Genomic DNA, 15,378 nt, shown 5'->3' on the forward strand with positions numbered 1-15,378 from the left:
GGGGTCCCACACACACTGACTCTCACTGGGGTACGGGTTCACACACACTGACTCTCACTGGGGTACGGGTCCCACACACACTGACTCACTGGGGTACGGGTCCCACACACACTGACCCTCACTGGGGTACAGGTTCCACAAACACTGACTGTCACTGGGGTACGGGTCCCACACACACTGACTCTCACTGGAGTACGGGTCCCACACACACTGACTCTCACTGGGGTACGGGTTCACACACACTGACTCTCACTGGGGTACGGGTTCACACACACTGACTCTCACTGGAGTACGGGTCCCACACACACTGACTCTCACTGGGGTACGGGTCCCACACACACTGACTCTCACTGGGGTACGGGTCCCACACACACTGACCCTCACTGGGGTACAGGTTCCACAAACACTGACTGTCACTGGGGTACAGGTCCCACACACACTGACTCTCACTGGGGTACGGGTCCCACACACACTGACTGTCACTGGGGTACGGTTCCCACACACACTGACTCTCTCTGGGGTACGGGTCCCACACACACTGACTCTCACTGGGGTACAGGTCCCACACACACTGACTGTCACTGGGGTACGGTTCCCACACACACTGACTCTCTCTGGGGTACGGGTCCCACACACACTGACTCTCACTGGGGTACGGGTTCCACACACACTGACTCTCACTGGGGTACGGTTCCACACACACTGACTGTCACTGCGGTACGGGTTCCACACACACTGACTCTCACTGGGGTACGGGTTCCACACACACTGACTCTCTCTGGGGTACGGGTCCCACACACACTGACTCTCACTGGGGTACGGGTTCCACACACACTGACTCTCACTGGGGTACGGTTCCACACACACTGACTCTCAATGGGGTATTGGTTCTGGGGAATCAGCCCTTTCCAGTAACTCGGCTGTCCTTTGTTTGAAGTGAGACAATGAATGTAGACAAAAACAAGAAATGCTGGATTCACTCAGCAGGTCTGGCAGCATCTGTGGAAAGAGAAGCAGAGTTAACGTTTCGGGTCAGTGACCCTTCTTCGGAACTCCGAAGAAGGGTCACTGACCCGAAATGTTAACTCTGCTTCTCTTTCCACAGATGCTGCCAGACCTGCTGAGTGAATCCAGCATTTCTTGTTTTTGTTTCAGATTTCCAGCATCCGCAGTATTTTGCTTTTATTTTAATGAATGTAGACATCAGATTGACAGGAGTGTCGAATACAGTGTTGCTCAGGCCTGTCTATACCAGGGGTATGGAGGGAGAGAACATTACAAAACCATTCCGCAGCTCACTGGTGTTGCGTTGTTCCACAGGCTCCATTTTCAAAGGGTTCAAAGAAGCTGAAATAAGCTTTCTACCAACCTACAAGTACGACATTGGATGTGACGTTTACGACAGTAGTGCCAAAAATAGGACTCCTTCCTACACGGTAAACAAATGATGGAAAGAGTTTGATTCTGCAGGAATATCGGGTGCTGCCTCTTGCTCGGGCCGTCTCCAATTTAATCAGTCTTCCTTTTCCCAGAACGCTCCCTAGTTTATTTTACTGGTGAGGTGGTTTTCTGATGGTGAGGCTGCGAAGCTGGGATTGGTCTTAGAGCACAGATAGTTAAGAAGAATTTTAACCAAAGTGTTCAAAATTATGAAGCGTCTCTTAATAGAGTAAACAAGGGAAAGTGCAGTGGCAGGAGGGTTGGTAACCAGAGGGACACAGATTTAAGATCATTGGCAAAAGAGGGGGAGATGAGGATTTTTTTAAGGGCAGTGGAAGCAGATTCAATAGTAACTTTCAAAAGGGAATTGGATAATTACTTGGAGTAGAAATCTTCAGGGCTATGGTGAAAGAGCAGGGGAGTGGGACGAATTGGATAGCTCTTCCAAAGAATAGAGTCGACAGCCTAAGAAAGTCCAGGAGTGTCTCTCAGCTAGTGCAGTACGTTTGAAGTGTAGTCGCTGTTGTAATGTAGGAAACATGGCAGCCAATTTGTGCACAGCAAGATCCCACAAACAGCAATGTGAAAATGATCAGATAATCTGTTTTAATGATGTTGATGGAGGAGTAAATATTGGCCCAGGACACCGTGGGGGTTTGGTTTAATGTCTGATCTGAAAAGCCACACCTCCAACAACGCAGCAGTCCCTCAGTACTACACTGGGAGTGTCGGCTGGATCATGGCCCTCGAGTCTCTGGAGTGAACTCACAACCTCCAAACTCAGAGGCGAGAGGGCTGCCCACTGAGCCAAGGTGTTTTGCAGGTTGATGCAGGTGTTTTTGTGGGAAGCTTGTAACACGCAGACACACAAACCACTTACCCCTCTCATCCTGCAGGACCGGATTATATACAAGAGCCGCCAGAAAGGTGATATCCTTGTGGTTAAATACGGTTGCTGCACCTCAATCAAAACCTCAGATCACAGGCCCGTCTACGGCTACTTTCAAGTCAGACTCCGACCCGGAAGAGATAAGTGAGTGATTGCTTTTTATTTCTCTCCTCCCTGTCCTGCGCTTTGCGTGGGATCCTCCTGTTCTGTATCCAAGTGCACACACTGAGCAGCCAGGCAACTGAACAAGAGAGGGCTTCCCAAGTCAACACTGATTGTGTTCTGTTCAGGGTCCATGCCTACTTTCTTCAGTGATGTCTCTATCAGAAAAGACCTTGAAGCAGAAGCTCAGACAGATTATCTCCCTGTGAGAGAAGAGGGCCCGCCCGGTACTGTCACGTGGCACGATCCAAACTGTGGGCTCAGAACTAAATAGGCATTGGATATCGGGGTTGGTGGGGGAATTGTTCCTTATTAAATAACGGCCTGTTTTGCTCCTTCAGCATCCCATTGTGCGCTGGTCAGTTTTACAGAGACATCTACAAAGAGGGAATAAAAAGACGGTTCCTGAGGGAGCAGAAGAGACGTGCATTCTCGAACCAGAAGAACAGTATGGTTTGCAGTGTGTCCTGATTGAACCCAGAGCTAAACGGGGAATTCCTTAACGCACCCAATCACTACAGCAGTGGACCGGACACAGCAACAGACTGTACAATCCGAATGCCGAGTGCATGGAGGGTGCTGATCACAGGCCTGGTCCTCAGGCAGGAGTAAGGCTCCTGGGACAGTCACATGTGTTTCGAAAAAAACTGTGGGAAAGAAAGGGTGCCACGTAACCCACTTATAAACAGCAGCTGTGTGCATATTTATCCACTATTGTTTGTGTTATAATTATGTTTTGTGGCTTTCAATATGTAGAAGACATTGTGCGATTTTAAAAAATTAACATTTTTCAATCAAAATTGTTTAAAAAATATTTTCCCCTTTCAACTGATTCACTGGGGTACGGGTTGACTTGGGAAGCCCTCCCTTGTTCAGTTGCTCAATGTGTGCGTACTGGGATATAGAACAGGAGGATCCCATACAGCGCGCAGGACGGTTGGGAGGGAGCGGTGGGGTGTGTGGAAGAGAGAGAGAGAAATAAAAAGCAATCACTCACTTTTCTCTTCCGGGTCACAGCCTGACTTGAAATACTGGGGTACGGGTCCCACACTGACTCTCGCAGGGGTATGCACATGGCCATTTTTCAAATGTGATCCTTGGCAAGGGGCGTCAGTGTGATATTGAACTGTAAAAGGCATCACTACTTGGCTGGATCCTGGGCTCACCCAACAACCACACATTTGTATCACCAGATCACAGGCGGCAGCCAAAACTCTCTGGTGCAGAGACAGTGATAGCAGTTTGTAGCATCCAAGCTAAAATTTGGGTGATGTGGACTGGTGTCAGAACTTGCAACCTTTAGCTGGGTGTCGCAGTGAGCAGGGCATGTTGCTAATGCTGGGAGGGCAGGTGTCCCAGCTATCATTGTCAAAATGGACTTTCCTTTGTAATTTCCCAGAGAAGCCTTGAACTTAAATTGACAGTGTTAATTATATTAAATGCTGAGCAAACTGGGGCCAAATTAATTATTGCACACAGACCTCAAACACACGAGATTTTAATCAACTTTATTTTTTTTTATTTGGAAGAATTATTAAATGATATCATTACTGAGAGCAACTCTAACTTTGCCACATTCCTTTTGGTTAAGTTGCTGGATGGCAGCATGACGAAAGACAAACCTTACCCAGACTGAGTCTCTCCTGCTGCTGTCAAGTCACCACGTAGCTTCCTGGACTGTGTGTAGGCTGCCAGGAGTCACTATGGAACATTAACTCTGGCCATATTAGACCATCAGCTGGTGTGAGGCCTGTCAGCGTCTCCAGGCACAGCTTCCCCTCCCCTCGTGGTCCTGCTTCTCCCCCTCAGAATCATTGATCGAGTGCAGCAACCCAAATCCTGCTTCACGCCCCCAATCGCACAGACTGTGGATGGGTAATTTGTGGTTTCCGCCTGTTGGTACTTGAGGTTGGGGGTGGGGTAGTGGAGAATGGCTTCATTTGATCAGTGTGCAAACAGCCACATCACCATGTCCATCAGCCAAATCCACACAGTGAGTCTGCTGGGGAAAAGGGTCTCAGTTACCCCCACCCCAGAGAGAGAGAGACCCCTCCTGGCAGCTGCCCACAGGGTTTGGATTACAATTCATGCTGTGCCCACTTTATAGGAGGACCACAAACTGGATTTCTGTAACACCTGAACTCATGTCTTAAATAAAAACATTGCTTTTTATTTTGGTTTCACTGACTTTCTATGAAAAATAAATAATTTTTAACAATTCTGTAGGTTGGTTGGGTGCTGGTTCTGGGATGATAGTCAACACTGTCGATCTCACCTGTGCAACGTACCTTTTTTTTTTATTCGTTACTGGGATGTGGGCGTCGCTGGATAGACCAGCATTTATTGCCCAACCCTAAGTGCCCTTGAGAAGGTGGTGAGCTGCCTTCTTAAACCACCACAGTCCTTGGGGTGTAGGTACACCCACAGTGCTGTTAGTAAGGGAGTTCCAGGATTTTGACCCAGCGACAATTAAGGAACGCAATACAGTTCTAAGTCAGGATGGTGTGTGGCTTGGAGGGAAACTTGCAGGTGGTGGTGTTCCCATGTATCTGCTGTCCTTGTCCTTCTAGTTGGTAGAGGTCACGGGTTTGGAAGGTGCTGTCTAAGGAGCCTTGGTGAGTTGCTGCAGTGCATCTTGTAGATGGTGCACCCTGCTGTCACTGTGCGTCAGTGGTGGAGGGAGTGAATGTTGATGGTGGTGGATGGGGTGCCAATCAAGCGGGCTGCTTTATCCTGGATGGTGTTGAGCTTCTTGAGTGTTGTTGGAGCTGCACCCATCCAGGCAAGTGGAGAGTATTCCATCACATTCCTGACTTGTGGCCTTGCAGATGGTGGACAGGCTTTGGGGAAACAGGAGGTGAGTTACTCGCTGTAGAATTCCTAGCCTCTGACCTGCTCTTGTAGCTACGGTATTTATATGGCTGGTCCAGTTCAGTTTCTGGTCAATGGTAACCCCCAGGATGTTGATAGTGGGGAATTCAGCGATGGTAATACCATTGAACATCAAGCGGAGATGGTTAGATTCTCGCTTGTTTGAGATGGTCATTGCCTGGCACCTGTGTGGCGTGAATGTTACTTTCCACTTATCAGTCCAAGCCTGGATGTTGTCCAGGTCTTGTTGCATATGGACATGGACTGCTTCAATATCCAAGGGGTCGCGAATGGTACTGAACATTACACAATCATCGTCGAACATCCCCACTTCTGACCTTATGATGGAGGGAAGGTCCCAGTCCAGCTGTCTGTTCTTGGTTACAATATGTGGGGGAACTAAGGGGCAAGAGCGCCTGTGATCAATAGGTGCAGAAACATCTTTTAGAATTAGAATATTACAGCGCAGTACAGGCCCTTCGGCCCTCGACGTTGCGCCGACCTGTGAAACCATCTGACCTACACTATTCCATTTTCATCCATATGTCTATCCAATGACCACTTAAATGCCCTTAAAGTTGGCGAGTCTACTACTGCTGCAGGCAGGGCGCTCCACGCCCCTACTACTCTCTGAGTAAAGAAACTACCTCTCACATCTGTCCTATATCTATCACCCCTCAACTTAAAGCTATGTCCCCTCGTGTTTGCCATCACCATCCGAGGAAAAAGACTCTCACTATCCACCCTATCTAACCCTCTGATTATCTTGTATGTCTCTATTAAGTCACCTCTCCTCCTCCTTCTCTCCAACGAAAACAATCTCAAGTCCCTCAGCCTTTCCTCGTAAGACCTTCCCTCCATACCAGGCAACATCCTAGTAAATCTCCTCTGCACCCTTTCCAAAGCTTCCACATCCTTCCTATAATGCAGTGACCAGAACTGCACGCAATACTCCAGGTGCGGTCTCACCAGAGTTTTGTACAGCTGCAGCATGACCTCGTGGCTCCGAAACTCGATCCCCCTACTAATAAAAGCTAACACACCATATGCCTTCTTAACAGCCCTATTAACCTGGGTAACAACCTTCAGGGATTTATGCACCTGGACACCAAGATCTCTCTGTTCATCTACACTACCAAGAATCTTCCCATTAGCCCAGTATTCTGCACTCCTGTTACTCCTTCCAAAGTGAATCACCTCGCACTTTTCCGCATTAAACTCCATTTGCCATCTCTCAGCCCAGCTCTGCAGCCTATCTATGTCCCTCTGTACCCTACAACATCCTTCGGCACTATCCACAACTCCACCGACCTTAGTGTCATCCACAAATTTACTAACCCACCCTTCTACACCCTCATCCAGGTCGTTTATAAAAATGACAAACAGCAGTGGCCCCAAAACAGATCCTTGCGGTACACCACTAGTAACTAAACTCCAGGATGAACATTTGCCATCAACCACCACCCTCTGTCTTCTTTCAGCTAGCCAATTTCTGATCCAAAGCTCTAAATCACCTTCAACCCCATACTTCCGTATTTTCTGCAATAGCCTACCATGAGGAACCTTATCAAACGCCTTACTGAAATCCATATACACCACATCCACTGCTTTACCCTCATCCACCTGTTTGGTCACCTTCTCGAAAAACTCAATAAGGTTTGTGAGGCACGACCTACCCTTCACAAAACCGTGCTGACTATCGCTAATCTTAAACCTAACCATCAGGAAAGGCAGGACAGGCTTGGGGTCTTCTCTCTAGAATAAAGACAAAGTGGTTCGAGCAGGAGCAGGCTGGTGGATTTTGGAATCCTCCTGTGCACAATCCCGCCATGAGACAAAATCCCTGGAAGGGGATAAAGATTAAACGAGAGACATCATGGATCAGTACAACTAAAATTTATATAAATGGACACAACATTCTTGTGCAGTGACACAGAACGATACCAGTCCAGGAGCAGGTGAACTGTAGCAGCATAACAAAGTAAACACATCCAATCATTTCAAAGCAGTTTCATCTCCCTATAGTTATATAAAATACAATAAATCAGACCACTTCACACTCCCAACCTTAGCCTGCCAGTCTATTTACACACAATTACGCCCTCTGCTCAAGCAACTCACAGACAAACGGCTACAAAACACCTGGACTATACGTATAGCGATTCTGTTGATCGGTTGGGGAATGGGAGCCGGTTATCCTCACCGGAACAGCCTGTAAATCCGGGGCAGACGCCCATCCTTGCTGGTCAGCGCGTGCTGGATGTGCTCATACGTTGGCAAATCACTGAGGTCTCCCAGGGCCGCCACGGCTGGCTTGCTGCGTAACATTTTGGCCGTGACCCTCTTGATATCGTATGCCGTCACCTCCCCTGCAAACACAACCAGTTCCCATTAGCTTATGTGCTGGCCTGGAGTTCAGAGGGATGAGGGAAGAGAATGAGGTTTAGCTGGGCAAATGTTGAGATTTTCCAGGTGGTCCCAATTCAGATCAAATCTTTGTTCAATAAATGTCTGGTTGATTCCCGAGTGATTCAGGTCAATAGAGAGATAAATGAATGACACTTTAGGGAGGATGTCAAGGAATTGGAGCGGGAACAGAGGAGATTTACTAGAATGGTACCAGGGATGAGGGACTTCAGTTATGTGAAGAGACTGGAGAAGCTGGGATTGTTCTCCTTAGAGGTGTTCAAAAATATGAGGGATTTTGATTGACTAAATGAGAAACCATGTCTACTGGCAGGAGGGTCTGCAACTAGAGGACACAGACTCAAGGACATTGGCAAATGATATTCTGGAATGCGCTGCCTAAAAGGGCAGTGGAAGCAGATTCAATAGTAACTTTCAAAAGGGAACTGGATAAATACTTGAAAAGGAGAAATTTGCAGGGCTGTGGGGAAAGAGCAGGGAAGTGGGACTAATTGGAGAGCTCTTTCAAAGAGACAGCGCAGACAGAATGGGCTGAATGGCCTCCTTCTGTGCTGTAAGATTCTGTGAGAAAGTGTTACAGGTTGAACACAAGAAATAGGAGCAGGAGTAGACCATGTGGCCCATCGAGCCTGCTCCGCCATTCAAAACAATCATGGCTGATCTTAGGATTCAACTCCACTTTGCTGCCTGCTCGTCATACTCCTGGATTCCCTGAGACACCAAAAATCTCTCTATCCCAGTCTTAAATGTATTCAATGATGGAGCATCCACAACCCTCTGGGACAGAGAATTCCAAAGATTCACAACCCTTTGAGTGAAGTAACTTCTCCTCATCTCAGTCCTGAATGATTGACCCCTTATCCTGAGACTGTGTCCCTGTGTTTTAGATTCCCCGACCAGCGGAAATAATCTCAGTGTCTACCCTATCCAGCCCCTTCAGAATCTTGTTTGTTTCAATGAGATCACCTCTCATTCTTCTAAACTCCAAAGAACATAGACCCAATTTACTTAGTCTCTCATCATAGGACAACTCCCTTATCCTACAGAACTATAGAAAAGTTACAGCACAGAAAGAGGCCATTCAGCCCATCATATCTGCGCCGGCTGAAAAAACGAGCCACCCAATCTAATCCCACCTTCCATCACCTGGCCTTACAGGTTACAGCACTTCAGGTGCAGGTACCTTTTAAAAGAGTTGAGGGTTTCTGCCTCCACCACCGATCCAGACACCCAACATCCTCAGGGTGGAAAGATTTTTCCCTCATATCCTCTCTAATCCTTCTACCAATCACAAATATGTGCCCCCTGGTAATTGACCTCTCTGCGAGGGGAAACAGATCCTTCCTGTCTACTCTATCTAGGCCCCTCATAATTTTGTACACCTCAATTAAGTCATCCCTCAGCCTCTTCGGTTCGAAGGAAAACAACTCTTGCCTATCCAATCTTTCCTCATAGCTGCAACTTTCAAGCCCTGGCAACATTTTTGTAAATATCCTCTGTACTCTCTCCAGAGCAATTATGTCCTTTCTGTAACGTGGTGACCGGTACAGTATGCAATACTCCAGCTGTGGCCTAACCAGCGTTTTATGGAGTTCCAGCTTTACATCCCTGCTTTTGTATTCTATACCTCGGCCAATAAAGGAAAGCATTCAATATGCCTTACATGTATATATACATATATATATATATATATACATATACCCAGGGACCAATTTAGTGAACCTTCGCTGCACTAGGGAGAGGCGGTGGAAATATCACTGGACTGGTATCCCAGAGGTCCAGGCTAATGCTCTGGGGACGTGGATTCGAATTCCACCACGGCAGACGGTGAAATTTGAATTCAATTAATAAATCTGGAATTAAAAAGCTAGTCTAGTGTGACCATTGTTGATTGTTATAAAAACCCATCTGGTTCACTAATGTCCTTTAGGGAAGGAAATCTGCTGTCCTTACCTGGTCTGGCCGACATGTGACTCCAGACCCACAGCAATGTGGTTGACTTTTAAAATGCCCTCTGAAATGGCCACTCAGTTCAAGGGCAATTAGGGATGGGCAATAAATGCTGGCCTAGTCAGTGACGCCCACATCCCATGAACAAATTTTTAAAAACTACCTTCAATGCAAGTATATCCTTTCTTAAATGTGGAGACCAAAACTGCACAGAGTATTCCAGATGTGGTCTCACCAAAACCCTCTACAACTGTAGCAATACTTCCTTATTCCTGTACTCCAATCTCCTTGCAATAAAGGCCAACATAGCATTTGCCTTCCTAAATGCTCATTGTATCTGCATGTTAACTTTCTGCATTCCTTGTACAAGTACACCCAAGTCTCTTTGAATGTCTACACTTACAAGTTTCACACCTTTCAAAAAAATATTCTGCTTTTCTATTCTTACGACCAAAGTGCGTAACTTCACACTTCCCTACATTATACTCCATCTGCCATCCCACTCACTTAACCTGTCTGTATCTCTTTGCAGCCTCTGTGTTCTCCCCACAGCTTACCTTTCTACCTACCTTTCTTTCATCAGCAAACTTGGATACATTACTCTCTGTCTCTTCATGTCATTCATTGATATCGACTGTAAATAGCTGAGGCCCCAGCACTGATCCACTAGTTACTGCCTGCAAACTTGAAAATGCCCCATTTATGCCCACTCGTTGTTTCCTGTCTATTAACCAGTCATCTATCCATGCTAATATATTACCCCAACTCCATGAGCCCTTATCTTGCCAATTAACCTTTTGTGTGGCAGCTTATCGAATGACTTTTTGAAATCCAGGTATACTACATCTACTGGTTCCCCTTTATCTACCCTACTAGTTACATCCTCCAAAAACTCTAATAAAGTTGTAAAACAGGATTTCTCTTTAGTAAAACCATGTCGACTTGCTCTAATCATACTGTGCTTTTCTAAGTGTATTAAGACTTCCTTAATAATAGATTCCAGGATTTTCCTGACAACTGATGTTAGGCTAACTGACCTGTAGTTCCCTGTTTTTTCTTTCCCTCCTTTCTTGAAAAGCGGAAAACTTCCAATCTGATTGGACCGTCCCCGAATCTAAGGAATTTTGGAAAATCATAGCTAGTGCATCCGCCATCTCTGCAGCTATCTCTTTTAGAACCCTAGGGTGTAGGCCATCACGTCCTGGAGATCTGTCAAATTTTAGTCCCTTAAGTTTCTCCAATATTTTTTCTCTGCTGATATGAATTTCCTTAGTTTTCTCACTCTTTTTAGTCCAAAGGTTACTGTCTATTTCTGGTATGGAACTTGTGTCTTCGACTGTGAAGACAGACTCAAAATATTTGTTCAATGCCTCTGCCATTTCCTCATTCCCCATGATAATTTCTCCTGTCTCTGCTTCAAAGGGATCAATGTTTACTTTAGCTACTCTCTTCCTTTTGATATACCTATAAAAGCACTTACAATCTGTTTTTATATTGCGGGCTACTTTACTCTTATTCTATTTTTTCCTTTATCAACAACTTTTTGGTGGCCTTTTGCTGGTTTCTGAAACACTCGCAATCCTCAGACTTGCTACTCTTTTTTGCAACATTGTAAGCCTCTTCTTTTAATCTAATATTATCCTTAACTTCCTGAGTGAGTCAGGATGGGTCTTTCTGGCTGAGTTTTTGTTTTTCAAAGGAATGTATTTTTGTTGAGCATTTTGAATTGTTTCTTTAAAGGTTTCCCACTGCCTATTTACCGCCATACTTTTTAGTCTTTTTATCCAATTCACCTTAACCAGTTCTCCCCTCATCCAATGCAAATTGGCTTTGTTTAAGTTTAAGATTCTTGTTTGCAAGAATCAAACTTAACATGGAATTCAATGGTATTATGCTCACTGTTTCCCAGTGGATATTTTACTATGGCATTGCTTATTAACCCTGCTTCATTACACAATACTAGTTCTGAGATAGCTTTATCCCTCGTCAGCACCACCACATATTGCTCCAAGAAACTCCTGAAAACATCCTACAAATTCATCTTCTAGACCACTCCTGCCAATTTCACTGTCCCAGTCTATATGAAGATAAAAGTCCCCCACAATTATTACAGTGACTTTGTTACAAGCTCCAATAATTTCTTGTTTAATGCTCTGTCCAACAGTATAATTATTATTAGGGGGCCTATAAACTACTCCTACCAGTGTTTTCTGATTCTTACTATTCCTTATTTCAACCCATACTGATTCTACTTCATGATCGTCTGAGGCCAGATCCTTTCTCACTCATGCCCCTATGTCATCCTTTAACATCAGTGCTACCCCTCCTTTGCTACTCTGTCTGTCCTTCTGAAATATTGTATATCCTGGAATATTTATTTCCCAACCTTGATCTCCATGTAACCATGTCTCTGATGGCAATTAAATCTAAATCTTGTACCTATTTTTGTGCCATTAGTTCATCTATCTAATTTGCAGATGCTTCGCGCATTCAGATCTCGAACCTTTAATTTCATTTTTTTGCTTCTATTCCCTTTAATGTCCTTATTTGCTGATGTACAATTTCTGTTAAACTCTCTGACCCTTCCTGTCCTATTCTGCTTGTCTTTATCCACAACGCTATACTGTTCCGATGCCTTGCAGGGAGTGAGGGGTGTGACGTTGTTCCAGGCAAGCCTTATGTTTGAAAAAGACTGAATTAGCACTTTACAGACAGACTGATTCCTCAATAGCTCTCGTCCAACTTCTACTCACCAATCAGCGTGCACAGCTCCTGTGGGAGTTTGCGGACTCCTGTTGCCAGCACCTGCCGTCCTACATCCTCGAAGATAACTGGTCGAGACTCCAGGTTCATCATCAGCATCGACTTGAGCTGGGTCTTTGCTCGCTCCAGCTCCATCTGAACAAAATAACAAAGCAAGCATCAGCGTCCATCTATACACCCATCCACCCACCCCCTCTACACTGTCCCTATCAAACACTCCCAGGACAGGTACAGCACGGGGTTAGATACAGAGTAAAGCTCCCTCTACACTGTCCCCATCAAACACTCCCTGGACAGGTACAGCACGGGGTTAGATACAGAGTAAAGCTCCCTCTACACTGTCCCATCAAACACTCCCAGGACAGGTACAGCACGGGGGTTAGATACAGAGTAAAGCTCCCTCTACACTGTCCCCATCAAACACTCCCAGGACAGGTACAGCACGGGGGTTAGATACAGAGTAAAGCTCCCTCTACACTGTCCCCATCAAACACTCCCAGGACAGGTACAGCACGGGGGTTAGATACAGAGTAAAGCTCCCTCTACACTGTCCCCATCAAACACTCCCTGGACTGGTACAGCACGGGGTTAGATACAGAGTAAAGCTCCCTCTACACTGTCCCCATCAAACACTCCCAGGACAGGTACAGCACGGGGTTAGATACAGAGTAAAGCTCCCTCTACACTGTCCCCATCAAACACTCCCAGGACAGGTACAGCACGGGGTTAGATACAGAGTAAAGCTCCCTCTACACTGTCCCCATCAAACACTCCCAGGACAGGTACAGCACGGGGTTAGATACAGAGTAAAGCTCCCTCTACACTGTCCCCATCAAACACTCCCAGGACAGGTACAGCACGGGGTTAGATACAGAGTAAAGCTCCCGAAAAAAAAGAAAAAAAAAACAAAAACAAAAAAAAACGGGGTTACAGTAATAGCCACTGAGTCACAGCTGAGAAGCCTTTCCCCAAGAGAGTGCCACCACTTTCGATCATTCATACCAGTCAGAATGGGCAGCAGCTGCAGTGTGTGTGTGTGCGTGTGTCTGTGCACCTGCATCTCTGTCTCTCTCTACACTTGTGGCTGCTCCAATCTGTGCATTTCTTTTGCAGCATCCCTCTCTGTCTGCCTGATTTCGCTCCTTTCTGTCCCTGCTGCCTCCCCACCCCCATCTCTCTGTCCATGCCTGCCCCCGCCTCTCTCTCTCTGTCCATGCCTGCCCCCGCCTCTCTCTCTCTGTCCATGCCTGTCCCCGTCTCTCTCTCTCTCTCTGTCCATGCCTGCCCCCGCCTCTCTCTCTCTCTCTGTCCGTGCCTGTCCCCGTCTCTCTCTCTCTCTCTCTGTCCGTGCCTGTCCCGGTCTCTCTCTCTCTCTCTGTCCATGCCTGCCCCCGCCTCTCTCTCTCTGTCCATGCCTGTCCCCGTCTCTCTCTCTCTTTGTCCGTGCCTGTCCCCGTCTCTCTCTCTGTTTGTTTAGAGATACAGCACTGAAACAGGCCCTTCGGCCCACCGAGTCTGTGCCGACCATCAACAACCCATTTTATACTAACCCTACACTAATTCCATATTCCTACCACATCCCCACCTGTCCCTATATTTCCCTACCACCTACCTATACTGGGGGCAATTCATAATGGCCAATTAACCTATCAACCTGCAAGTCTTTGGCATGTGGGAGGAAATCGGAGCACCCGGAGGAAACCCATGCAGACACAGGAAGAACTTGCAAACTCCACACAGGCAGTATCCAGAATTGAACCCGGGTCGCTGGAGCTGTGAGGCTGCGGTGCTAACCACTGCGCCGCCTCTCTCTCGGTCCGTGCCTGTCTCCGTCTCTCTCTCTCTCTCTCTCTGTCCATGCCTGCCCCTGTCTCTGTCTCTCTCTTTCTCTCCCTCTGTCCATGCCTGTCCCTGTCTCTCTTTCTCTCTATCCGTGCTTGCCCCCGTCTCTCTCTCTTTCTGCCTGCCCCCATCTCCCCCTCTCTCTTTGACTCTGTCCCCTCTCTCTGTGCCTTCCCCCTCTCTCACTCTGTCTTTGCCTGCCTTTCTCTCTCTCTCTCTCTGTCTGTTTGATGGAGTATGAAGTGTTGGTTCCATTGAGCGATTCCCTGTGAAACCCAGCTCCTGCACTCACCTCTCCCACTGAGCCAGTCATCAGAATAAATTCTCGAGTGATAATTTCCACCATCTCCCGGACCTATGAGACCAGAAAAGATAATGGAGGTGAGTAACTGAAGCAAACATCATGGAGGAGTTAAAGTAACAGGTTTGCATAGTAGGACTGAATGGTACAACATTGTAATTAGCTTATCAAAGGCATATGGTGATAGAGAGGGCTCAGTACCTGTCTAGGATCTGCGCTAGCGTGTATACACAGGAGCCCAGTGTCCTCGTAGCTGTGGTGATAGGCGGTGGCATTGTACATCCAGTGGTGTCTGAGGGAGAGAGAGAGCCGGTCAGTGTGATGTTTATAATCAAATTCTCCAAGAAACTCTAGCACATCAATGGATCGGGAAACATGACTTCCAAATCTCACCCTAATTCACAGTCAGCCAAGGTTCAGTGGGTAACACGCCCTCTTGCTTCTGAGTCAGAATTTTGTTGGTTGAAGGCCCAGACTTGATCCAGGCTGATGCTCCCAGTGCAGTACCGAGGGAGCGCCGCACGGTCGGAGGGTTAGTACCGAGGGAGCGCCGCACAGTCGGAGGGTTAGTACCGAGGGAGCGCCGCACGGTCGGAGGGTTAGTACCGAGGGAGCGCCGCACTGTCGGAGGGTTAGTACCGAGTGAGCGCCGCACTGTCGGAGGGTTAGTACCGAGGGAGCGCCGCACAGTCGGAGGGTTAGTACCGAGGGAGCGCCGCACTGTCGGAGGGTT

At 47.0% G+C, this 15,378-nt stretch overlaps 2 protein-coding genes across 6 annotated transcripts in view; one reads left to right on the forward strand and one right to left on the reverse strand.

Annotated features, from left to right (window-relative positions):
* inpp5e (inositol polyphosphate-5-phosphatase E) overlaps positions 1-15,378 on the forward strand; it is a 45,146-nt gene that overhangs the window by 25,166 nt on the left and 4,602 nt on the right. For 4 of the 5 annotated variants that reach the window (XM_068012059.1, XM_068012058.1, XM_068012061.1 and 1 more), the window contains 3 exons: positions 1,321-1,436; positions 2,337-2,473; positions 2,833-4,663. In XM_068012059.1, coding sequence (XP_067868160.1) covers positions 1,321-1,436; positions 2,337-2,473; positions 2,833-2,962 — 383 coding nt within the window. In that variant the 3' untranslated portion in view covers positions 2,963-4,663. Of the gene's footprint in view, positions 1-1,320; positions 1,437-2,336; positions 2,474-2,832; positions 4,664-15,378 lie in introns of those variants that run through there. The other variant, XM_068012062.1, reaches the window with a different exon arrangement.
* The window catches only part of pmpca (peptidase, mitochondrial processing subunit alpha), a 41,927-nt gene continuing 33,791 nt past the window's right edge, over positions 7,243-15,378 (reverse strand). Inside the window, exons 11-14 of the mRNA XM_068012063.1 lie at positions 14,847-14,937; positions 14,637-14,699; positions 12,493-12,637; positions 7,243-7,731 (exon numbers count right to left, since the gene is read on the reverse strand). Coding sequence (XP_067868164.1) covers positions 7,562-7,731; positions 12,493-12,637; positions 14,637-14,699; positions 14,847-14,937 — 469 coding nt within the window. The 3' untranslated portion in view covers positions 7,243-7,561. The remainder of the gene's footprint in view (positions 7,732-12,492; positions 12,638-14,636; positions 14,700-14,846; positions 14,938-15,378) is intronic.

Source organism: Heterodontus francisci, chromosome 32, assembly GCF_036365525.1.
Source record: "Heterodontus francisci isolate sHetFra1 chromosome 32, sHetFra1.hap1, whole genome shotgun sequence".
In the NCBI taxonomy this organism is placed as follows: Eukaryota; Metazoa; Chordata; class Chondrichthyes; order Heterodontiformes; family Heterodontidae; genus Heterodontus; species Heterodontus francisci.